At 48.6% G+C, this 24,693-nt stretch overlaps 1 protein-coding gene across 6 annotated transcripts in view; it reads right to left on the bottom strand.

The window, feature by feature from the left end:
• FRMD4B (FERM domain containing 4B) overlaps positions 1–24,693 on the bottom strand; it is a 113,679-nt gene that overhangs the window by 31,148 nt on the left and 57,838 nt on the right. For all 6 annotated transcript variants that reach the window (XM_035547081.2, XM_050712875.1, XM_050712876.1 and 3 more), the window contains 4 exons: positions 24,139–24,231; positions 20,854–20,938; positions 9,181–9,237; positions 8,108–8,130 (listed from right to left, as the gene is read on the bottom strand). In XM_035547081.2, coding sequence (XP_035402974.1) covers positions 8,108–8,130; positions 9,181–9,237; positions 20,854–20,938; positions 24,139–24,231 — 258 coding nt within the window. The remainder of the gene's footprint in view (positions 1–8,107; positions 8,131–9,180; positions 9,238–20,853; positions 20,939–24,138; positions 24,232–24,693) is intronic.

The raw sequence follows: 24,693 nt of genomic DNA, 5'->3' as shown, positions 1-24,693 counted from the left end.
CATCACCGAGGTCTCCACGTTGTTCCCCTTCCCTATGACCTTAGATGACAGGCAGCAACACAGGCTGTCACCTTACAGCTGGACTGCTTCGGCAACAGGTGCATTTCCTGTAGTTTTTTGTTTTGTTTTAAAATAAACAGAAGGGCCGAGCAGGCTGCCTCGCACGCTCCCGTGGAGGCTGGTCTGTCCTCCAAGGTACTACACAAAACAGGTGTGGGGAGCAAGCAGCAAAGCAAGGGGGGAAAAATGAGCAGGGTTAAAAGTGCAAGAGAAAAAAGGCAGGGAAGGAAGACAGAGCGGGGAAGGTAAGGGGAGAAACAATTGATTTAGCAGCATTTGAGTAAGTCAGAGCAGCAGGATCTTGGCAGCAGGATTTTGAAATGCACTCTCTGACAAATCCTCTTTTGTGACAAATGCCAGACGTTTCCCATCATTTCCCAGCCTTTCAGTTTATGGTCTGATGGCACACTCAAGAAAGTTATTTTTCCATTGAAGGAAGACCAGGACCCGGAAAGGCCACGAACATGGGGCTCCCATCTGCACAGGGCAGCCAGAGCCTCCCCCCAGCAGCGGGGAGCTTCGTCAGGCAGGCAAAAGTTTGCCACTTGAACACCAGATAAGAACCGCCTGCTCAGAAAGGTATTTGAAGGAGCATTTTTAAGAGCCTTCCAAAGCCTGGACATGAGAAGGAACATGATAAAGATTGCAGATGGCTTTTTTCAATGCCAAGCAAATGTTTTGGGCTTGTTGCATATCTATGCTGGGGCCATGCTGCTAGCCCAAGGCTTTCCATGCTGTGCTGCAACATCAGTTTTAGCGCCCGACCTTCAGCTCCAGCCCTGCTCTTTTAGGCTAATTTCTCAGCTTCCCAAGTCCCCCACTGACTTTCTGAAAAAGCAGCAGCAGCACCTGCTCATCTCACAGGGGCTTGGTGACTCCATGAGTCGGCTTCTGGAAAATGTAGCAAGAACACCACAGAAAAAGCAACATCTTTTATAGCAGCTCTCTGAATGCACCTCTCTCTGAGGACATGGGAACCAGACAAATGAATGTGAGATGCTCCTGGAGTCCCCTGGCCGATGAGGCACCATTCATATTTTCCCTTTTGCAGGCAGGGAGCAGGGTTCTCCATGGGCAGAGAAGATCTGGGACCTGAACAAGCCCTAAACTCTCACTTCTTTTACAGCTCTTGGTGTGAAGACAAAGTCTTCAAAGTATTAGTACTTCTTGAACAAAACACCCACGGCTGTTGATGGCTAATGGTCCCACAGCCCTGGTGCCACACATCCTCATTTATGAAGCTGCAGCGCGTGTTAGCAGGGCTTCTTGGTCAGTGCAGACAAAGCAGAATGGCTCTGCTTTACCTGGGGATTCACTGTAAAGCAAAATATGGCTATTCACAGCCGATACAACGCTTGAAGGATCCCAAGCCCTTCCTCGCAACAACCCACTATTATTTCTAACACTCACGCTTTCTTCCTGTTCGCACAAAAGTCAGATTAGCCACATTAGTTGTGGTTTTTTAGCATGTCTGAGTGCAGCAGCAAAGCTCAAAGCTTGTTATCACAGCTCTGTGTGCTGATACAGAGATACACGCAACCACAAGAAAAATAAAGCATCCAAGTAACAATAAAGGCCCGACGAGTCTGCAAAAGCAAGAAGCTGATGCAGAAAAGCTGTCATCCCATTTCCTGTAGGCACAAAACACACACTGCTGGTTAGATCCCAAACACCACGAGGAAGGAAAAACAAATGAGGATTTTCTTGCTTTTTTTTTTTTTTTTTTTTTTTTTGTCTGGAGGCAGACCAGAGCTCAGACTGCTGCTTGCAGCCTGTGGTGCAGGACTGGAGAACCTCTGAGCGCGCACAAAAGCCCTCCCTAGGTGGCTGGGTTGTACCCACCATAGCACTGCTTCTTTGAGCTAAAAGTGTCTCAAATGAAAAGATGAAGAACTGAAAGAAAAGACTGCTGAAGGATCCTTACATATGACAAAACACCATGACCCTTTTTGCTGCCCCTCTGGAAATTGTACTAACATCACGCATATAAAATACAGAAATGTGTTACTTACCTAACTGCCATAATTATGTGTAACTATTAGAATTACACTATAGTATGAAAGCAGCAAATCCCCAGAGATCAAAATATTAAATTACTCAAAGCATTCTCCTTCTTTCTCTGTTTAATTCTTTGCTCACTTCATTCTCTGCTTCCACCTAATTCAGGCTAACTCATCTGCTGCGTAATAAGCATACTACACAAATTCCTCAGGAGCCCTTATAATTTCCTATTTTAAAATTGTTCTGTTAAAAAAAACCACAATGCTAAAATGACAGCATTTCAGAGATGACACATGCTTCGGTCTGCCCTGAACTTTACAAGTAGCACTAGCAGAAAAGAAATGTTGGTGTTAAGTCTGGCAGAAAATTGGTGTCTTAAACACAATTTTTTGTAATTGCACCTGGTCTACACAATGAATTTCAGCTTTTTACTGAAGAGGAAAAAAAAAAGACACCAGGAAAGAACAACATTTTCATCTCAGAACTACTGCCTGAGTGTTTTGGGAGATGGAGTTAGAGAGCTCAGTGGCTCCTTCACTACACGTTTCACACGATACACTTGGGGGTAGGATTCTGAACATGAACTCAAGAAAAGCGAGAGACTTGCATGCAGCTATGGAAAAATTACTAGTTTTCAACCAGCCTTTCTTTCAAGAGTATAAAATTCAATTAATCAGAGAGAGATCTGTGTGAAAGTGGGTATCTGATATTTGTAAAGTAGGGAAGTCACCACTGTATGAAATACATATCAAACATGACTTTCCTTTCCCTAAGATTGCTTATTTACCACCTCGGTTCTTTACATGTTCCAAATGAAGTGAAATACATAATCACCTCCCTCGGCAAACAGGGTCTAAGTTAAATCTGTGCTCGTCGTGTTCCACGTTTTAGTTATTCATTGCCACAGCGAGGGCAGGAACACACGGAGCTGGGTTCGACTGAGCCAGAGTTAATGGTTCACGAGCAAGTGCCTAGCAAGGCATTTAAAAAAAAAGGGCACAGAGCGGAGTTGCAGCTGAAAGGCAAAACACAGTGACTCACTCGGCAAACAAGAAACTGTAGAGCAAAGTGAGGGCAAGCACAGCACCAGACCGCTCAGCGCTGATTTCCCAGCTGCGCGGACACGACCTCCAGGGAGCAGTGGGCTATGCTGGGGAGAGCCTCTGTAAACACCGCTGCACAGGCATCTAAAATATGCAATTGCATTAAAAGGAAAATCCAAACCTAAACTGAGCTGGTGTCTATGACAGGCACCAGACGGATGCCTTGAGAACGTGGATCCTCCCGGCTCGTTTATGTCACCCACCGGTACGGCCTGAACCCTGCTTGGAAGGAAATCCTTTGGGGCTGCCAGAGGCACCAGGCTGTGCTCAGGCTGAGAACACCACCACCATGGCCCCTTGTGGGGGTACACACGAGGTGGGCTCCCCTCGCACCGCACAGATCCCTCCCAGACCTCCCCAGGATGGGAAAATAGGGACAGTGGGGGAATCTGCTCCAAATCTGTGCTTCTGCTTTGCCCCAAATCCTGGCTGTGGCCACACCTGGGGTTTGGTCATTTGGACCTGGTGAGATTTCCCAAAACAGGCCGGACAAGCCAGCTCCAACAATTCTCAGGCGTGTCCTGCTTCTGATGCCAAGCTGGTCCTCGGGTAAGCACTGCAGGTAGCAGGTGCTTCGCTGTCAGACACCCCCTGCCTTCTCCCGAGCACCTATTTCCTAGCACTGCCCACATCACCATTTCCACGTTCATTTCCACCAAGAGATTCTCCCTCCAGCAATCATACTCCCAAGCAAATACTACCCAAAACCTAAGAGTTACTGCTCATCTTAATTAGGAGCAAATTCCTGATGCCAGTTTTCTGCACCTAGACCAAGCACTTATTTTGTTCTTTGATAAAGTTTGTAAAGTTTGGAGCTTCTGAGCCAGTTCCTCTATCGCCTCAGCCAGCAAACGTATCTTTCACACAAAGCTCTTCCTGCTGCAGACTGCGTTTATCACCCACGTAATGATAAACCCCAGTGTCTCACACTTGTCAGCTATCAGGAATTCATTATTTTGTCTGTGTTATGTTACACCAGTCAGGAGTTATCTTTGCAGCCCACAGGCCAGAATCAAAACCGAATGTGTCAGCTATTTAAAGAGAATGGAAGCCCTCCTCCAGCAACTTCATCAACTTGCAGGGAGCGGGGCTGCCTTGCAGTCCTGGAAGTGTTATTGTGGAAAAGGAGATCCAAGATTAGCAGTCAGAAAAACCTTTTTTCAAAAGTCACTTTCTTGGTATAGTCCAAGCAGCTAATCTGATCTTAATAAACTCTCTAACATTAGAAGCACAGCATTTTTGGTATTGTCAGTCATCACGTCTCTCTTTTTTCAAGCTACAAAGAAACATAACGCTATCTACTATTGTACAGCATTTCTGAGGGCAGATGCGTAGTCTGTAAACTAAGTACAAGTAAACCATTTATCTTCCAAGGAGACAAGACTTCATATATTGCATATTTACACGGTGAATAATTTCCAGCCTGATCTTGTAATTATTCTGATTGGGTCTCTTTAAAATTTAAACAAAACTCCTAAAATAAATAGAACATACACTTCCCCCCCCACCAAAAAAAAAAAAAATAAAATTCAACCATGCCAGAAGCTGCAACTTGAATCAAATTCTCTTTTTAAAACCCTTGCAGAAATTTTAAAAATTCAACGTTTTTTAAAACCATGGTTGCAGCTTTCTTCTGTTTCATTTGCAACCATGCAAGTGGATGACTGCGTTTAAGGAACACAACTTCAAAACTACGCTAACGTTCATGACTTGCATCTTGTTTGGGGTTCCTAATGCAGGAGCTGGAGAAGATGGATGAGGAATCGGTTCAAAAAGAGAAACAGTCAGCTGAGAGTCCTAGATCAGGCGTGGGCAGCGAACACGAGCAAGCATCACATCCCTCCTCTTGAGCCAAGCGCACCAAGCCATTCCGCAGGAAGGCAGAGGGCCATCGACGTGCAGCATCCCAAACTTGCTGCCAGCATCACAGACGCAAACCTCTCAGAGGAAACCTGTGCCTGTCTCAACCCTGACGCTGCCCCACACCCGGGAGAGATGGGGCACCTCCGCGGCACGCTCTGCATCACACAGATGGGGTGACTACTGATCGTGGCCGGGATCACCCATCCAGTAAACAGGAACAGGAACTGGGCGTGCGGTGAGCTGCACCACTGCGGCATGTTGCCATCTTTGCTAATAATTCCTCCTGCGGCCCGTGGTAATTTTAGGCCACCTTTGAGAAACCAGAGCGATCCAAAAAGGGCAGCCCTGCACCGGGCATGCCGTGGGTGTAACTCCGAAGCCTGTACTTAACAGCCTGTAAGGCTTTATCAAGATGTCTTCAAACCACTGTCTTTTCAAAGTGGGACTTGAGTGTTTTGTGTTAATCTCTGAAAGACAGAGCGCGTGCCCTGGTGCCAGGAGGGCAGCCCAGCACCCTGGGGACCCACCACCACACGTCACCTGCAGGGGCCAAGCCCCAGGGACCCTCGTGTGGCCGTGCTGGCACTGCTACCGGACTGCGAGGGCTCCCCAGGGTCACCTCCGTGGTGTAGGAAACAGAAGTTTTTACTTCCTCCAAGTGCCCGCACGTCAGGTTTGCTCGCTGAAAATGAACAGATTTCCAAAGAATGTGCTCACCCACTCAGCCCAGGACGAGCGCGGGTGGCTCTCGGGAGATTACTGCGCTCTTCCAGCAAGGCCTTATCTGAGAATTTGAGCAGCGGGTTGGGAAAGGGGTTACTGGAGAGAGGCGGGAGTTTAAAGCGCTCGTACCCTGGTACCGGTCTGTGTATTCCCACCTGGAGTCAGCAAGAGGGACATGTGCCTGCCAAAAGCTCCCAGGAGGCGTGTGACACAAGCAGAGCTCACCAGCGCTGCCTGGACTGGCCCTTTTTAACTCCCAGCACGCTAATCTCCAGGACTTCGGGCGATTCCTGTATCTACCGGGAGTTCATTCAGCACTAATCCTACATAAGAAAAAAAAAAATTAACCAGGCTGTTCTCACGTAAGCATAAGTGGTGCAAGAGCTGCATTCCAGAGGGTGACTCAAAGTGGGATTGCCAAACGATAGCGCACGGTGAACACATCGAAGCAAGGCACCACAGACGGGGGCAACCACACGGCACGAAGAGCAGACAGGCTGCAGGACAGCGTCCCTGCTCTCACCGCTACGTTTGCCAGGGAGAGCAGTCACACAGTATCTTTGTTAGATACGCCGGTAATTAAGCTAGTGCTTTATCATCAGCGGTCCAAATGACCACTTGTGATATGTAAAATCGAATTCCTTCACTTCTGGTGGCTGGGACAGCTGGCCATGCTCATTTGATACGGAGGCATAACTTTTTTCTTTTTTAAATACGGTGAAAGCAATTGCCACAGCCATGATCTTCTGCAAAAGGCAACTCTGAGGAAGAGCTGCACTTGGAAAAGGAAATCAGTCTTGTAGCACACCTCTTCCCTCCAATTTTGTTTAAATACTTTTGAAGGTAACCACAGGTGACCCACGCCTTCCAACCTGTCAGCTGAGGCATGTGAAATAACCACGTACACTGTTCCTGTGCATGTGAAGCAATGCTTACAAACCTATTTATTGCAAATGATAACGAGTCAGAGTTAAGTTCAAACCACAGAAGGGAGGTTTTAACTATAAAGGTAGGTTTTAACCTTAACCTCTTTTCTTGAGAACTTGCACCAGGTGAAGAGAGCCCACGCCACCAGCGGCTGCAGCTTAACAAGCCACTTCTTGTCAAGTGAACTGTGGTAACGTGAGTTCTCTGTCCCTAAATTAAGGGAAGCTTTGGGAATCACTGTGAAATCAGGCAAGATGAGCAGTCTTTCTGGTGAAAAGGGCAGCACGCTGTGGCTATAAGCAATATCCTGTGGGTCAGAAAGCAGGTCTACCGCATGAATAGGAACAGAAATCATCTGTAGAGCCAGCCCAGCCAGCTGATCTTAGTCACAAGGACATCTTTTCCTCCCTGCAGGCATGACAGCACACCAACAAAAAGCAGAGGGAGACTGGTGATGGACTTCACACAAAGTGTGTCCTTCAGTGAAGCAAGGACCAGCACTTGGAGAAGGGGTCTTGGACCGAAGAAGTGGCACTGAGTTGACAAACACACGCTGCAGGAAGAGCAGAGGATGCCTCTGCTGCTGGTTTTGGCAGCCAGGTGCAGCTCATCACCTGCGTTTTTGCAGGTAGCTCTCTGCTGAGCATTCTCAAAACACGTCTGTTGTAGCAGGAGAGCTGTTGCAGCAAAAGTGTAACCACATCGCTCCTCCTATATGGAAGCTCAGCAAGTAGTAAAACATTAACGCAACCAAAGCTGACCTTTTGAATTTCTATTTGCTTAGCGAGCTGTTTCTAATTGAAGGTCTTTTCCCCGGGCTCCAACAGCTCTGAGTGCGACCCCAGCTCCCCTTACAGCCCCCAGTGCTGGTTACCCAAACCAGTGCACGGAGGTGAACCCGCAGAAAGCGATTTCCCAGGGCAAGCACCCTGGGTGTGGTGTATGCAGCTTCAAACAGCCAAAGCGCAGCGAGAGGCTCGCACGCCAGCCACAGCACAAGTGTTGGGTCAGGTGCGGGCAGGGGGAGGCCCCAGGGCAGCTGCAGAAGAAAGCAGCTCATTGACTTCGGTGGGCAGCTGGCGAGCTCCACAGCCCCCTGCACGCGCTGCTGCTGGGCGGGCAGGGGCACGGGCAGGGTTGGACCCAAGCTGCAAGGCTGTTTTCTCCCCGTCCCACTCAGGCGCGCACGTTAGGGGAGGAGAGCAAAGAGGGATGGCCTGAAAATTGGTTTGATTCAGAGCCTGTTCACAAAAGGACTTACTCACCCTGCGGACTCAGATTTTATCCAGCCTAGCGGTGCATTTCGCTTTCTACAGCCGCTGCTCCTGGCTGGACCTCACCCCCCCATTTCTGATTGTTTGAAACACAATGCAAACCAACAAAAACACATCCATCAAGCACATTAGGATTAGAAAGGAAAATGTTATTACCTGGAATAGTCCCCTTTAGCTTCCTACAATTGAAAAACAGTGACAGAATTAAAACACGATCTCTTCAAAAGTCCTCGGTTTTCCCAGCATTGTTCGCTGCCCCACTCCCACAGCTTTTTGGCTGGATCCCGACCTCAGCTCCACTCATGCAGAGCCCAGAGGCTGCCTGCATGCACTCAGGAACAGAGCTTGGCCCTTTACGCTTCCAGCTGTAGATTATCCACCTACACCGTAAATAATTCTGCTTCTAGAAGGGGGATGAATTTCATGATCCAAATCAAACGTCTCTTTTACTGCATGAGAAGCGAAATACAGTTCTCTCTCTGGCCAACCGAGCCCAGCTGAAGGTCAGCTTTATGAGCAGGTCAAACTTTTGGGAGGAACTGTGCTCGCTTCAGATGGAAGCAGCTCGGGCAGATCAAGGCACTGCAGCTTTGCTGGAGTATTTTGTCAGCGACAATGTGTGTGTGGGAGGGAGGCCACAGAGAATCGACATTTTAAAGGTGGATATTTATTTCACAGAACCTGGTAAATAACCAAAGGACAACACAATAACCTGAGGAAAACACAACTTGATGAAGGGGAGAAAAAATTAACGTAATTTAAGATAATAGCCATATAAAGTATGTGCTCTGAAAGAAAAATTCACAGGCATAACACAAGATTTAGCTACAGTATTATACCCTTCTCTTTCTTCCCAGATCTCTAGCATATAGTTAAATTAGAAGAGTAAGTGATACATCGGATAGAAACCTGCACAAATAAGTTACTTCCCTTGAACTTTTCCTCCTTCCTTCACTCCTCCAATTTAAAATTCCACAAATATACATTTTTTCACCTAACCTAAAAGAAAAACAGCTCCCAACATTTGTAGCATTTTTTTCCCCTCTTCAGCTACAGAGAATATGAACTACGCTGCATGGTTCTTTCTTCGTAGAGTGGAGGGAAAAAAAGGCAGAAAGGCAGCACACAGCTGAGCTAACAAGTCAAGGGGCTGCCACATGCCAAAGCCGCAGAGTTGCTGATACGAGAAAGTCACCGTGCACCTCCAGGCACGAGAAAGAAGAGCTTACCTGCAAAATCAGGGCTGCCAACTTGAAGACGGTCTCGCTCTCGACCTCGATCTGCCCCTGTGCACGGAGAGAGGAGAAGGTGAGCGCTGGGAGCCCCGCACCGCCCGCCCCCTGAGACCACGCCGGCGGGCTGGGACGCCCGCCTGCCGAGGGAAGTTCACGCAGGGTTTGGTCATACAGGGTTTTGGCGAGCAGCATCGCTTCTGCCAGCAGCAGCTGGGGGGGAGCCCAGGCTCCGAGCGAGTCCCAGCCCTCTCGCCGCCCCGGGACTATTTCTCCCCTTCCGTGAACACTTGCTGTGTGCACACGGACACAGAGCGCCCGTTCCCACCTCCCCCAGTCTCTCTCTCCCCCCCCCCTTTTCATGCCATCGCGTGTTGTCTTTCTAAATCTTTGTTTTATTGCACACACCCTGTCAGGTACCTGATCCTGCACATTTTAAAAAAACTTGCCGTGAAGAGAGCAGGTTGCAGTACAGGTATTTATGGCTCTAAGCACACCACCTCCCCAAGGCAGAGGCCTCGGCTTTGTTTTGATGGTGGTATGCACACCCATGATGCTAGATAAATGCTGCTTATTAATCACGAGGCTATTATAACTAATTTTCTTTTACCACACACAGTCTGGAGATCTTACAGCCTCCAAATCCTGCAAGTACATGTGTTTTATTGCAATGCTCAGAGGAGCTCTACAGCCTCCCACCCTGGAAAGCTCAGTTCTTGACCCCACTCCAAAACCAGGCAGAGTCTTGCAGTCATGGTCTGAGAGCACAACACACTCGGTGACTTCAGAGGTGTGCAGCTGGTAAATGCTAAAGCATCAGAAGTACACATGTATCTTTTTTTCTTTCCTTTTTTAAAGCTTGCAATCGTAAGTGCAATCTTTCCAGATCAGCCTCTAGCAAGCAGAAATCCTGGTCTTGGTTCTACCTTGGGACCAGCAATAAGACTGGAAGAGTAAAGGAAACACACTTAAAGTTTGACACTGTCAGAGCTACTCCTGATACCTACTGCACCCTGCAAACCACAAGTAAAGCACAAAATTGGCCTAGGAGCCATCCCTCGAATCTTCAAAGATTTTTTCCTGTTAACCATCTACAAGTGAAGGTAGTGTATGTGATTGCCTACCCACTGCCACCAAGACCCCAACACATCCCCCTGTCCCTAGGATTTGTTGCCTGAATGAGGGACAAAGCAGACTGAAAGCTGAAATAGTCCCAAACCAGGACAGCAGGAAGACCTACAGACTCACGTAGATGCAGGGAAATGACATCCCTAAATATATAAGGCACATCTGGAGCTGGGCTAATTAACTACAGCTGCAGGTCTGGCCCACGGAGACTAAATTCAAAAGCGAGCAAACAAATAATTCAATTTTCATGGAAAGGAAGCTTTTTACCAGCTTTGTCAATAAAACATTCCAGCAGCAGCGCTCCCCGGGGCGGCTCTGCGAGGGCAGACTAGGAGGAATTTCCCCTTCCCAACAGGTGTGGCAACTGCTATGCAGAAGTAGCCTCCAAAGCATTCCCAGACATTTTATTAGAAGAGGAGGGGCACATCACAACGTAGGAGGGGGAAAAAAAAGGCTTCAAATTCTTCTCTCCTTCAGATCTGTTTAATGTAGGTGCTCGGGAGAAAAGGCAAGGTTCGCAGCCCGTCAGTCTTCACATAGGTGCAAGATGAAGGCACTTCGTTACTTCCAGGTCTGCAGCCGGTTAGTCTCTGCCACGCACATCTGAGCCGCCTTTTTAGCTTCAGTTGCATCTGCTCACACAGCCTCTGAAGGAAGCAGTGGCGGGGGAGATGCGGGACACCAGTCGTCCCTGCACCACGCTCTGCACCAGCGGTGGGGAACCCAGACTTGAGAAAACGCCATTGCCCAGAAAGCTCTGCTGAGCAGGAAAAACAAGCTCCAGCTGAGCAAAGCTGTCCCTGGACCACAAAATCAGGGAAAACGGGGCCAGAAGGGACTTTAAAAGCTCATCAAGACCATCTCCCTGCCCCGAGGCAGGATCGGCTGCATGGGGCTCATCACCTTTACGCTACAACAAGCTCACCGAGGGATTTACCTACCCAAATGCAATCCTCACATCAAAGGCCCTCTCTCTTTGTGGCAGGCTCCAAGGAAAACTCTGCAGCGTTTGGGTGAGCCACTTCAGCAGCAAGTCCCTGCTGACCCACAGCAAGAGCTGCTGCCGGCATTACAGGGGTGTTTGAGACTTAATAACTGAACACCTCTTCGCTTTTCATCTTCAAAGCCTATCCCAAACATTAACTAATTAGCCACAGTAATTACGAGGCTGCTCTTACGTGTTGGTTTGCTTGGTCCTAAATACAAGCTGCAGGGAACTCTGGTCACTTCACCAGGCTGCTACGGCATTTCCACGGACACTGAAAGTGAACTCCCTCACCACCTCGTTTAGGGTTTTAATAGGCGGAACAGAGGCCTCCCTCCTTCAGGAGGCACGGTTTCGGTCACTGCTTTCACCAGGAGGGTTTCGCAGAGCTGACGTCCTCACTTTCAGACGTACTTGCTTAAAAGCTGTGTTTAGGAATGAGCAGGTAGGGAAGTCCTCCACAGCCTAGCCTGTTTTAAACAAGACACTGCAGGCATCTTTACTGGAGCACCTTCCCCGTCCCTTTTTTCTGGGATACCCGATGCTACAAAACACACATGCCGAGCACACAACGCTCGCTTACACTCAAACATGACAGGTCTGCGAAAACCACTTTCTGTACAACTACCCCCACCTTGAAGCCAGAACTTAAAACTTTTACTTTATTTTCCCCCCGCACTCTCAAATGGCCATTCCCAGGTCTTGACCACGCCAGTACCTAAAAATGCTCTAAAAAAGCCTTTTTGTCTCGCTGCAGTGCAGTGACACAGAGCCGGCTGCTGCAAACAGGCTGGACCGGAGCTAATTATCACCACGCATCGCCACACAGTAACTGTACCCCAAAAAGAAAAAAGAAAAAACACAAAAGAGCAATCAGCAGAACCCCTACCTTTCAAGGGGCTAAAATCAAAGAAGGACAGATGGACACGGAGGGGAAGGCACTGACCTGAGGGCACGCAGTAGCTAAGTAGCAGAGAGATTTCAAGCAAGGGATCCCAAAGCCCAGCGCAGCCTTTATCTAACAGACTGATGCTGTACTACTGACAGTCTCTTGGACAATTCCCTCTGAGCCTGGGATTATTTTCCATCATAATATAACATTCTTTGCCATCTGGTTCCCCAATTGGCCATTGCTATAATGTAATCCAGCCCTGGGCTGTCAAGGAGTTTGGACAGCCTTTGACTCGACACAGATCCGTATAGCAACACACGTCACTCACGCAGGAGCGCAGGACCTCACGCAGGAGCGCTCTCTCCTCTCTCCGACAATATTTTGATATTGGAACAATCCCTCAGCCCCCAAGGCTGGCAAATAGGGGGTTCTGTTTTAGCCCTGCTTTAACAGCAAGTTCAAATTTCAAAACTAAATGGGGAAGAGCGGCTGTAAAAAGATTCATCTGCAAAGCCTGCAGTTGGCAGGTAATTTAAGCGCAGGCTTCGGTAAGTAGGCGCAGCCCTGGGAGCCAGGTCAGCCAAGACTCTCGTGGCTGTGTTTTCGACGAAGATGGAAGGTTTTCCTAGATGTGTCCCAAGTGGGAATAAGGTCACTAGCACGAGGTTAAGTAGATGGATGTAATTCAGATAATGAAATCTGAGTCTTAGGCATTTTAGATGTAAATAAGTTTGAACAGAACAGAGGGTGCAGCTCTAGGGAAGGGATGAAACTGATATTTTTCAATTAGAGTTTGCATAGGGACCAATCGTTTCAGCCAGGAGACAGCCTCACCCCCTCGCGCAGCTCTCCAAAAGGCCACCGGCTTATCTAAAGAGTGCATTTGGTCCAGTGGATTCGGGTGGCTTTGTCACCCTGACAGACGTCGGAATAATAAAAGGTTGGAGCAGATGCCCAGCCCAAGTGGCAGTGAGTGTACAGCAGGAATCCAGCAGTATCTCCACAGCTAGTACAAAACAACGCTTGCCTTCAGCGTCCACAGGCAGAATTTAGCCCCTGGTTCAGATAGGAGCTCAAGTCTTTGCCTGAACAAAAACAGGCTTATGAATGTGATAAAAAGCACAAGGCTTGGTCATGAATAGAGCAGCGAGCCCTCATTAGACACAGCATCAACACGAGAACTGTCAGAGATACACGTCCGAAATCCCGATGAAAACGCAGAACAAGAATGACGATAGCCAGATGAGCATTAACTGTGCTAAGCAAGTCTTTAGGCTGTTTAAAGGATATTTTTTTAAAGCAACACAGGAACTGTCATCTTTAACTCCTGAGAGCCAGAGCAAGAAATGAAAATTGATAGTTTCTTCAGAGTGCATGTAACCTCCAGAGGTTAAAGACTGACAACATTTCACGTGAACAATTGAGAATTAAGTTATTAAAGAACCTCTTCCCTCAAACCAATCTCTTAAAAAGTTTTATTAACTGAAGATGCCCCCAAAAATCCACACTATGCCTGAATAGCCTCAAGCCAGCTACAATATTGAATGTAATTACCTGTGATTTCTGAAAGGTGATTAAAAAAAAGCTGAAAGAAGGGTGCAATTAGAGGGAAAGGAAGGAACCAAACATCTCCAAGAACGCTGTCAAATTGCGGATGGCAATTAGCTGGGTGTGGACCCAGAACAAGTGAACAAAGCCACGCCAGCTCCCATGCCCTCACCCAGCACTGCAGCAGCTTCCCACCAGGGCCCCGGTGCCCCCAGACGTGTCCCGAGAGCCCAAAGGTGCGAGGTCAGGTCCCCGCAGAGCGAAAAGCTTCGTGTATTTCCTGCGCTCAAGGCTTATGAGATGGCAGAGATAGAGCAGAGATGGCAGCAAGGAGGCCTCTGCTGCCGGGCCGGGGCCGAGGGCCACACACAACCTGTTACACCACGAAACGAGAGCGGCTCCGGAGGAAGTAGGTCAGGCAAGCTCAGCAACTCGCTCTCAGCGTGGCTGTGCCGGGCGATTACACCGAGGAGGCACGACGGCAGCGAGCGAATAACCTCCAACCTGAGAGCAACACCGCCAGGGGCTGCTCTGATGCCAGGCGTTTGCACCTACCTCTCCATCCCCCTTGGGTTGTCTGCAGTTCCTGCTGCCCCACAGAGCGCCCCATCCCAGTCCTGCTCCCTCCTGGATCTGAAGCCCCAAACCTTGCTGGTCCCCTTGATGCTGCAGCTCTTTCCTGCAGGAACCGCCAAGCTCGGCGGCTCAGACCGCTCCAGCCAAAAAAAATCTGTCACTGCTGCCCGGTATCACCTCGCAGTGAGTGAAAGCTTCAGGTTTCTGTTACACCCTTTATTTCGCTGTGTTTGCCAGTCATCCTCATCCCATCCCCTTTGCCTGTGCTTTGTACCTTAGCCAATGCTCACATGAAGCCCTGGGGACAGCGACACTATCTAGGGGTAACTCTGAGACTTCTCGACGCAGTTCAGCACAACAGGGCCCCAGTCATCTACTGCTGCTTTTTTTTTTTTTTTCCTCCTGCATGAATACAATGTAAAAGTAAAAGCAAAGAACAGGGGAAGAATGTACAAAGTCTTCCCTGTGAGCCAGGGTATATATTAAGCCTGGTGATTCTTGCCAGGTAATCACAGGCTTTCGCTTTCCTGCTGCCACGCCACAGCGAGATACCCAGCACCCAAACACCAGAACAGGCTGAGGTGGCACAGCATCTTCACCCGTGGCCAGAAGATCAAAGGTGCAGACCTCTCCATCACAGTTAATGCCGGCAGTTAGGCTCAGAAGGAGGCGACTACGCCAAGAGGTGCGAGGTATGAAGCTTTGGCTGACAACCAACTAAATCCTCATGTGCAATGGGCCGGCCCACTTACACCTGAGACACGGCTCCACCTCCCCATCGAGAGCCTCAGCAAGGCTGGGGCACCATCACCACTTACAGCAGGCAGCCTCAGACCAACCTCAGCTGCTCGCAGAGGTGCTGTGGAGTCCCTTGACTCCACTCACACCGTGGCCAAGACCTCCCCAAGCCACCAGTGCGGCCCAGTGGGAGGTCTCACGGGGTAGAGATGAGTACGGGGCTCCTGGGGAGACCTACCAGTTCCTATCAGCTTGGGGTCCTGCCTCCTGCCAAAAGACAAGGACAGTCTGTCGCATTACGTTCACAGGCACAGCTGTGCTCCATCCCTCTCCTCTGCTCACACACCACCAGGGGCTCAGGGCATGGAGGCGGCCCGCAGCACGCATGGGAGCAAACGACAACAGCCCCCAAGGTGGAGAAGAGAAGGGCAGCTGGTCCTGGGCTTCACGTGGGCCATCTTCAGGAGCAGGGTGACAAACCCAGGCAACAGACAGCGTATTTTAATAGGGTTGGCTAGGATCGGGCTATACCGTGTTACAGGCTGCATGGGAACGCTCCCCGGTCCCTCGAGATGGGGGAGAATGAGGAAATATCTGCTATAAAACTTTCGAGAGCTCTCTAATATACAGCCACTCTGCTCTCCGCGAGCTGGAAGCCAGCCAGCCTTTATGCTCACACCAGGGGTCTGTTTCAACAGCTCCTCTTGGTAAGCACTGGTCTTCTGGCTGCCAAGTGCTCACAAGCATCGCTGCTCATGAAGCTATCACAGTTACAGACTCCACCGAAAACTTTCATTTCCTTTAACTTCTTCTTTCTTCTTTAAAGCAACTCTTGCAAGTCCTTGAAACGAACGGGAAATTAAATAAATAAATCCCCCAGCACACAAATACAGAAAGGAAAAGGGGAACACAGCCAACCTGACCAAGCTCTTAGTTTACAGAACATATTTTAAGGACTGGCAAAGAGTCAACCGTATGGCTGCGGAGCTATAAGGAGGTTAGCTCTAATGCACAATAAACTTGACAGTGCTTCGCTAGCCAAGTAGGGTGTTAGTTTTCCAAACTTGGCTGTTTTGAAAGAAAAGACAAATTTATCTTTCCAAATTTATCATCAACATGTGCTTGACCGGCTCCTACCCACTTCCTTTAAAAGCGTCCCAGCCATGGTCAGGGCCCTGTGCAGTAACATACCAAACGTGTTACAAAGCTCTCCTGTCCCTGCGCAAACATCACTTCTGATACCCATTTCACCTGAAACCAAGCGCTAGACTTTCCCTGTTTAAATTCCAGCTGCACAGAAGATTTCAGAGATCGCTATAAATCTAAACCCAGCTTCTTCAATGCAGTGACAGGAAAGCAAGCCTGCGAATTGGGGTTGTCACCACTGAAGGTTTTCAGGCAGCGGTTCTCAAAGTCTTGAAAAAAGAGAGGCATGGAAGAAAACAGAGCCCGGATGAACAGAAAGCACCCTCACTGCAGTTTCCCAAACACACGTGGAAAACCAAGCTTATAACTAAGTCAGAGAGGCCCTCCTGTAGCCCTGGAGATGAAAGCTTCAGCAGCTCCCAGCTCATGCTCAGCGGCCCGTGGCGCTCCTGGCAGCGGACACGGCTTCTGCAAGCTCCAACCCAAAGAGCGGGGATGCTGGAGCGCAGGAGCCAGCCAGCTGGCCCGGCCACACAGGACCGGGATGGCCACAGGACTGCAGCGGAGCAGGGAAGAAATGCGCAGCTCGACATGAAAGGAGGGCAGGGCGAGAGAGCTGGCAGCACTCGTTGCACAGGCTGGAGGCCAAGATGTGTGCACGCACCAGCGACGAGGAAACACCGGGCGCTCTCACGAGCGGAACAGCGAACGTTGCGCTCAGGTTCGTAAGCGGTGAGACATGGGGAGGGCAAGGCCAGCAAATCTGGAGTGTGTTGGCAAATCCAACAGAGGAAGTTTATTTTCCAGGTGTGTAAAGCAGTGTTGCATTACACCGTGCAACAGGCACCAGAAGGAGAGTGCCGTGCCAACGCAGAGGTGGGTTGAGATGGGAGCACGTGTGGGGGAACTTCGCAGCTCAGTGCCGCGGCACTTCTCTTTGCTCCGGGTGCAGAACTCCAGCACTGGTAAAACATGATCTACAAAAGAAAGAGAAAAGAGCCCCAGTCCTCAACGCCTGGGGCAAACGGGTCTCCTTGGCTGCCCAGCTGCTTGCAGGGGATGAGGGCAAGGCAGAGGGAACAGGCAGAGAACAAGATGGGTTGTACAGGATGCACCGGCCTGGCACAGGGCAGCAGAGGCCAGAGGCACAAAGGAGCTCTGACAGAAGAGCACGGAGGTGGGTGAGTGGGTGAGGAGCAGAAAGAAATATACTTTTGGCAGCAGAGATTTTATTGTCTATGTTGTCTCTCACTTGCCAAAATGACTACGGAATTTGCGAAATGTGCAAGCCCCAGATTCTTCAAACCCTTGTTAGGGAAATGTGGTAGCCAACTTGCAGAAAGGAGCGAAAAGGATTGCAGGAATCTGGAGGTGGAAGGTGAAGAACAAGAGAGCGGCTGTTCACTGAAGAGCACTACGTCAGCCTTCTCCAGCTTCAAAACTTTAATTCAGCTTTTTATTCCATTATATAAAATATAATAAATTCTGTACAATATATTAGCATAATTAATATATATAATATGCTATATTTTTTGTTCCTGAATTTTCATTCAGCCTCAAGCAAAACCTCTCTGGAGTAATCTGGGGCAAGGCAGTCAACACACGCTGCCCAGCAGCCTGGACCCAGCGATGCTGGACTTCATGGGGGAAGATCACACTCTTTGACTAGACAGCTGCTCACGGGATCTCACACAGGACTGCCCATAGATCTCTAAGAACACTGCAGATAAATTCACGATGCAGCCTCTAAACCTCGTAAGCCACAGATAAAATCCCCTCCAGAGGAGGAGTTAGCACGAGGCGTCACCAACACACCACCTGTATTTGCCTCAGCCTCGGGCTGGCTCTTGCAGCTCGTCCTGCAGCGGGCAGCAGCACTGGCACACGGCTTCTTGCAGGCAGGGCAACACCAACGTCTCATCTTCTGCTCAGAAACGCATGGTTTTCCTTTAAAGCATGTAAGCTCTGGAAATCCCTGTACCCACACACTTGGGTGTTGTCATCACAGGCTGTGAGCACACGCCAGTGCCGACGGACTTCAGTAGAGCATCAACACAAACTGCTTCAAGCATCAGGCCTCGGCACCACCCCGAATTTGGGCTCTTCCACATGTTGTGCCCCCTGCAAAGACTTCGGAAGTAGCTTTGTGAAGGTAAAAAAACATGATGGGCTTTTAAGCAATCTTATTACTGCAGGCCTTCTCACACCCCAGTATTGCAGCACCTCTCCTTCCAGCACATTCCCGACCCACACAGAGCAGAGGTTTCAAGCAAAGATCCAGGCTAGGATATAGTCCTGGTGTTGCACTCTCCAGCACACCCCTGTGCATTGAGGAGCACGCCAGAGCACACGGGCTGGGCAACGGTTGCTACTTTTTGGTGCATTGGGGTTTCCTCACTCTGTAAATGCATCAAGGAGAAAAAAAAGCGAAGCTGGGGCAGGTCTAAACTGCCCAAGCTGGATCAACGGCTGAGAAGCGCCCGGGAACATTCCTCGCCATCATTAGTGAGCATCAGCCACTTGCTTCACTGGAGCGAGGGATGTGCATGCACGGAGCTGATGCTGCGCCCCGCAGCACGGACCAGGGCGGCTGCAGCACCGCGCCAGCGAACACACTGCAGTCGGGGTGCCTTGTGCCTCCTTTTGTCTGGATCCCCTGGGCTTAAACACAAGAATCTGTCCCACGTGCACATCACACCGCTTGAAATCTAGAGTGACCTTAAGTTTACTGTGTGGGGTAAAAAAAAAAATTTGAAAAAGATCTAATGTGAAGGTTAAAAGCCACCGAACCAAGCAAACATCTTGAAAGTAAATAAACTTTAAATAAACAGGTTGAGTCCTACCCACGTTCCCACCCACCTGCACTCCCATTGCTACACACACCTCCCTGCGCATACCGCATGTTGGCCATCTTGGTGTAACACGTTCCACATAAGCTGAGGTGTCAGTCAGAGCACTGCTGGCACGCGAGGACCACGACGGCACAAGCTGACACGACATGCGGAGCACGGCGGCAAGGAATCAACAGCCCAACAGAAATAGGAAGAGCTCTAGCACTGCAGTGTTGGGTGTGCAGGGGGAGAAGGGCTCCCCTCTGGAGCTCGTGCAATGCAGGAGAAGAAACTCTCCGAGCTCAGAGCTGCGGCACCTCGCATCAGCTGCAGTTTCACAGAGCACGTCCCGAGGCGGAGGGGAGGTGGGCAGCAGCGAGGGGTCTCGTCCCCTTCCCACCAGAGGAAACGGCAGGGACAGGGCACACGCAGTCACCACCTCTGAAGCTGTCCCTGCCCAAAGCCTCAGTGGAAGCACCTGGGAGGGAGGCACGCTGCTGGGGACAGCTGGCACTTGTGTTGCTGCCAGTTAGAGCACACACCTGGAGAGCAACGGGGGAAAATAAAGCAGCCTTCATTCGAACCTCCCAGCTCCCGAAGCACCAAACTGGACGGGGTGATGCAGCCTGCTTATTGCAGCACTCTGCGCGTGATCAGCGCTTCACAACTATCAACACTTCATTTCGATAATATGAAGTTATGCTGTTCGAATAATAATATTTATCTGGGCCAGAAGTGACTCTCTATTGGCTTGATGACATATTTATGTCGATGATCAGTGAGGGCGTTTTTCTTGCTTCCTTTTCTACTTTTCTTTCTCTTATGCTTTATGCATCTACATAAAAGCATATACTTGCACCCAAATGTTTTGATGTGCACCTAGTATTTATTTCAATAGCAGACTGCTTCTTGGGGCGGGGGTATTTTCCCCATACCAGGACTAAAACCAGTCCCATTTTCCAATTCCAAAATTTGTTTTCTGTCTTAACTGCTCCAGTATTCCCTGGAAGGATCATTACAGGTTGCCAAGACCCTTCACTTAAAATGGCAAATACGCCAAATGGAGATTTGCTTTTAATGAAACGTAACTAGTGAGGCCCCAAGTTTTTCAAACATTCTTTAAAACTTGTATATTTTGTGAAAAGGTGCAAGTTTCCTCCACTCTTCCAGAAAGCAATTCCTGCACAAACCACAGTCGCCATTAACTGCTTTTTCTGTAAGCTTTCTGATCCTACCATAAAATAATGAACATTGGATACAGAATGAGAGTTCTCTAAAATAAGAAACGTGAAAGGTGAAAACTTTGGCCTGCTATGCTGAGCTTCAACATAACACTAAATGATTGTTTTCCAAGAAAAGGTTGTAAGAACAGAGTGACCCTTGGACTAACTTAACCATGATCAGCAATTAAGGTATGAAATCACGAAACTAGGAACCAGAGCATAGGATCTTCCTCACTTTCCTCCTCAAACATTTACTACGCAGCATGTAGAGGGATAAGTCACTCTGAGACAGAGCCTACCTGCAAAGCTACAACCCAGATTTCAAACAACTTAAAAGCTTTCAAGTATTTGAGACATTTCGGTGTGGTGAGCACACAGCAGGGTTGTGAAAACACCACCAAGAAGCCATCATTATCCTTATCCATTTGCTTGAAGCATCAGTGTTTAAGTGGAGGAGGAGAGAAAGCATGCTGAGATTTTAATGTCAGTAAGATCTAGAAATAGGATGTCGCTCTCAGCAAGTCTGCAGAACCATCCAAGTGGTGTGGGGAGCAATAAAAGGGGGATGCACAACAAGGAGCTCCAAAGGATGCTGAGCCTTACCTTGTGCACACAGGACTTGGCGTTCAGGAAGAACAGCTCTACTGTCGTTTTGTCCTTGAGAAAGGAAATGCTTTCAATGTAGAACCTGACAAAAAAAAAAAAAAGAGCAAAGTTACTTTCTTGAATAGGTTTCATCTTCCTCCCAAATCATTTGATTTCCTCAGCATTATGTTCTCCAGCAATAAAAAGGTACAGAGGAACTACAAGCTACTGCACTCATTTCCTGCCTATTAGGAGGGAACAGGCAGAAAATTGTGGGTCAACAGCAAGAAGGGAACAAAAAACTCCTTTTGTTCAATGCATCACAGGTAGCTGATGACTTCTAATCTCGTTTGCAAATCCTGTCGAGGTTTAAAGCAGCAAACCCCATCCCTCCCATGCAGACAAAACCACAGAAATGGAAAAGGTAACTTAAAACTGTGTGTTACGGGTTGGGGAAACAGCCTCGTGCTGTGCTGGAGGAGAGAGGTCAGTGGCAGCCCCACAGGGGCTCACCCAGCATCACCTTTAACATTGCCCCAAGGGGCAAGCAAACAGCCCACGAGGAAAGCTTCGGGGCTGGCTGCAGCCCGTCAGGCACATCAACCTGGCGATGACCACCAGGAGCTGTTAGGGTACAACCTATACCTAGGGTACAAGCATACCTGGAAGCCCAGAGCTTGCTACTGTTCTCTATTTCTTCACCCAGGCTACATCCTAAGCAAACCACCTAGCAATGGAAAGCCAGCACCCCACAAAGCAGTAGCTAATCCCACTGCAACCCACCAGCCTCCGACATTTGAGCAAAACTTGCCACCAGAACAGATTTACGGTATACAGCTCACACACAAACAAGCGACGTGATGCAGAGGCACTACCAAATAAAGCAATTCCATTACTGGTTACTCTGGCCCAGCCAAGGTTGGCAGATGTGTCCTGATTTGTTACACAGCTACGCCAAACATGATGCACACAGCTGGCACTCTGCAAGCCACACACAACTTGTCTGCACACCTCTGACTCACTCAGGGCATCAAACTAAACTAAGCGGCGCTGAGACACACTGAGATGCAGAGAAAACACGGCTCTAATTTGAGGAGCACAGAACTGCCAAGTCGGTTTAAAGAGACAAATTTGTGGGAACATTGTCCTGTCGATCCTTCTTTAGCTTTTTTTAAATCCTTTTAGGATTTAAAAGCAGAATGCCTGTGCTTCATTATCAACAGCCAACTCATTACAGATTGGATCCAGACTCTCCCACATGATACTAGAAGCAGGTCCACTTCTTTTTTCAGCCAAGCAAGGAGCTGGGGCAACCACCACCACCCCAGCAGCACAGACCCCAGCAAGGCTTCTCAGCTTCCAGCCTTTGATACGGGAGGCCAGGAGGGCTAATGCAGACCACGCAGCCTGCCATGCTCAGAGACGATCCCTTGCACAGCCCCACCGTGCTCCTGAGGCTCCTTGCAGCCTCCTGCTCCAGCCACCCTCCGCTGATCCTTGCCCGATGTGCTGCCAGACCAGCACTTGGAGGCAAGCGCCTTCCTTAACCTGCTAAACCTCCCTCAGCCCTGCTGAAAAGGGAATCTTCCTCAGCTAGCAGCCCGCTTGGCACCTGCAGTTTCTTTCAACCAAGACCATCGGACATAGCTTACTGTTGTGTCTTACCAGACGCGTGCTGGTGCTTGCTGCCCATCACCTCCTCACTGCCTGTCCCTCCCATCCCTGCTGTGCTTCTCCATCCCAGCCTCCAACTGTGCGCTTCAGCTGCTCTCATGGGAGTTTGACTAAAGAATAGACTATGACAAGGCAAATGTGCTCACACGAGATAAGCGTCTGAGCCAACCACCCAAGGCCTGTGCCACTGAGCAAAGGCCTGGAGTCACTTATGCAAAGAGTTGACAAAACACAGTGCTGCACATTTTGAAGTGGCATTTCTGCTGGAATATCTATTTTTTAACCATAAGATAGTTTTTACATTGCTAATTCTTTCTGTAGCTTCCTCCTGCTCTGCACAGGCTTCCTGCTCACTGCCCTCTTCCTTGGCTCCTAATTGCTTCTTTTGGATCTCATGACCCTGGAGCAGTTAGGCTTAAAATTAGGTTTACAAGTTGATCTTCCCAAGCCCACTCTTCACACATCAACTCTTGCCCAGGTCTCTGCACACCCTGTCCTGCAGAGGAACATCTTGCAATGGAGGGGGCAAAAATGGACGTCACAAGGCAATGACATCAACTCCAGCCACAGAACTGCCAGGAGGTGACAGCTCAGGTGTGAAGTCATGGCAGCCCCCAGTGGGTAGGAGGCACAGAAAGGACCATGTCCAGTCACATATTTTAGCCCCGTAGGTCCTCAAACAGCAAATACTTTGAAGAGCCCATCAACCCTTTTTAAATGTTTTTTTTTTTTTTTTCCCCTTTCTGTTAAAAGTGGGGGAGGGGGGAGGAAGAGAAGCTCTGAACTCCATCACAAATAAGCACATATTCAACAGAAACAAAGTGCCACTTGTTGGAACCCTTCTCTCTGTGTCTAGAGTGCAGAGGACGTGGCAGGGCAATGGTGCCAACTGACCAAACTGCACAACAGGCTCTGCTTTGGAAGTGCTTCAGGTAATTAAGCACACAAGGCATAAATCTTGATACGAAAAGTGAATGAGGTCAGTCTGCTCTCATTTTCCTCACAGACTAAGGAAAACAAAAATATAAACTCCAACAACATTAAGAATACGACGCTTGGTCTTTTCTGCCAGCACAGCTCTGTCTGCTACAGGCCTGAAAAAAACACATCCTAACCAGCAGAGCTTTGCCAGCGAAAGCCCTAAAGTAACGTAATTACTTTGGCCAAAATCATCCCTTTGCCAGGGATTTTATTCTCTCCTGGGGACTGGCTGAAGCTGTGTGAGCAAAGAAGCCATCCGCAATCCCTTTCAAGTACTGACAAACCTTAAGTAAACATAAGAACATGAAAAAGTGTGATTGTTTAAAGAAAGTGCATCAAAATTCAGCACTATTAAAGACAAGTCAGACAAAAAAAAGATTTAAAAGGGGGGGGGGGGCGATTTAAACAAACAAAAAGCAAGGAACAATGTGCTAGTAACAGTTCAAAAAGTAGCAGGTTCCAAGCTATCTGATTTCATAGCTGAACACAAAAGAAATCAGCACTTACCTAGGACTTAGTCACCCTTTAAAAATAACGTATTGGTTTGACATTTATTTCCTATATCACTAATCCATTCTTTTAAACAAAAATCACTGAAGATAAATGAACCAAGTGGGTACTGTTTTCTCTGTGGAAACAATTACTCACCTAACAGCAAAATACAAAGTTGCTGGACCGGGTTTCTTGGGCAAGTCATGATCCAGGACTCTGTGGTCCAGCTGCAGCCAGACGCTCTGACCTCTGCAGAAACAGATTGAGGGGATGGTTACAACCAGGAAGGGAAATGTGGAAATGTGGTCTTTTCAGTACACATGTTTACTCCAAGCATTACTTTAAAAAAAGTGCAAAATTCAGCTCTGAAGCCGGCAAACAGTTCAAATTCTTTCCTCTTTATCCCTAACTTCAGATGTTGACATAATTCACTTTTGAACATGAGAACACTCTTTACAGTTGTATTTTCAGTTGTAGCACAAAAGCCATAGCGTGGCATCCAGAAAAAAAGGAAGTGGACCCTTCTGTGCTATAAATGGGGGGACTTCATTGACTTCTCGTGCATAGCAGGGGGACCTGATCTGTAGCGAAGGGCGGCAGTTTACATGCCTCCAAAACTGGCCTCTTCAAATTGGAAAAAAAAAAAAAAAAAAACAAACCACAAGCAAAATAAAAATAAATATTTTTAAAAGATTAATAAAAATAATAAAA

Source organism: Cygnus atratus, chromosome 10 (genome assembly GCF_013377495.2).
Source record: "Cygnus atratus isolate AKBS03 ecotype Queensland, Australia chromosome 10, CAtr_DNAZoo_HiC_assembly, whole genome shotgun sequence".
Classification (NCBI taxonomy): domain Eukaryota; kingdom Metazoa; phylum Chordata; class Aves; order Anseriformes; family Anatidae; genus Cygnus; species Cygnus atratus.
Note: the sequence above shows the minus strand (reverse complement) of the source record. Positions and strands in the feature narration are given on the sequence as shown.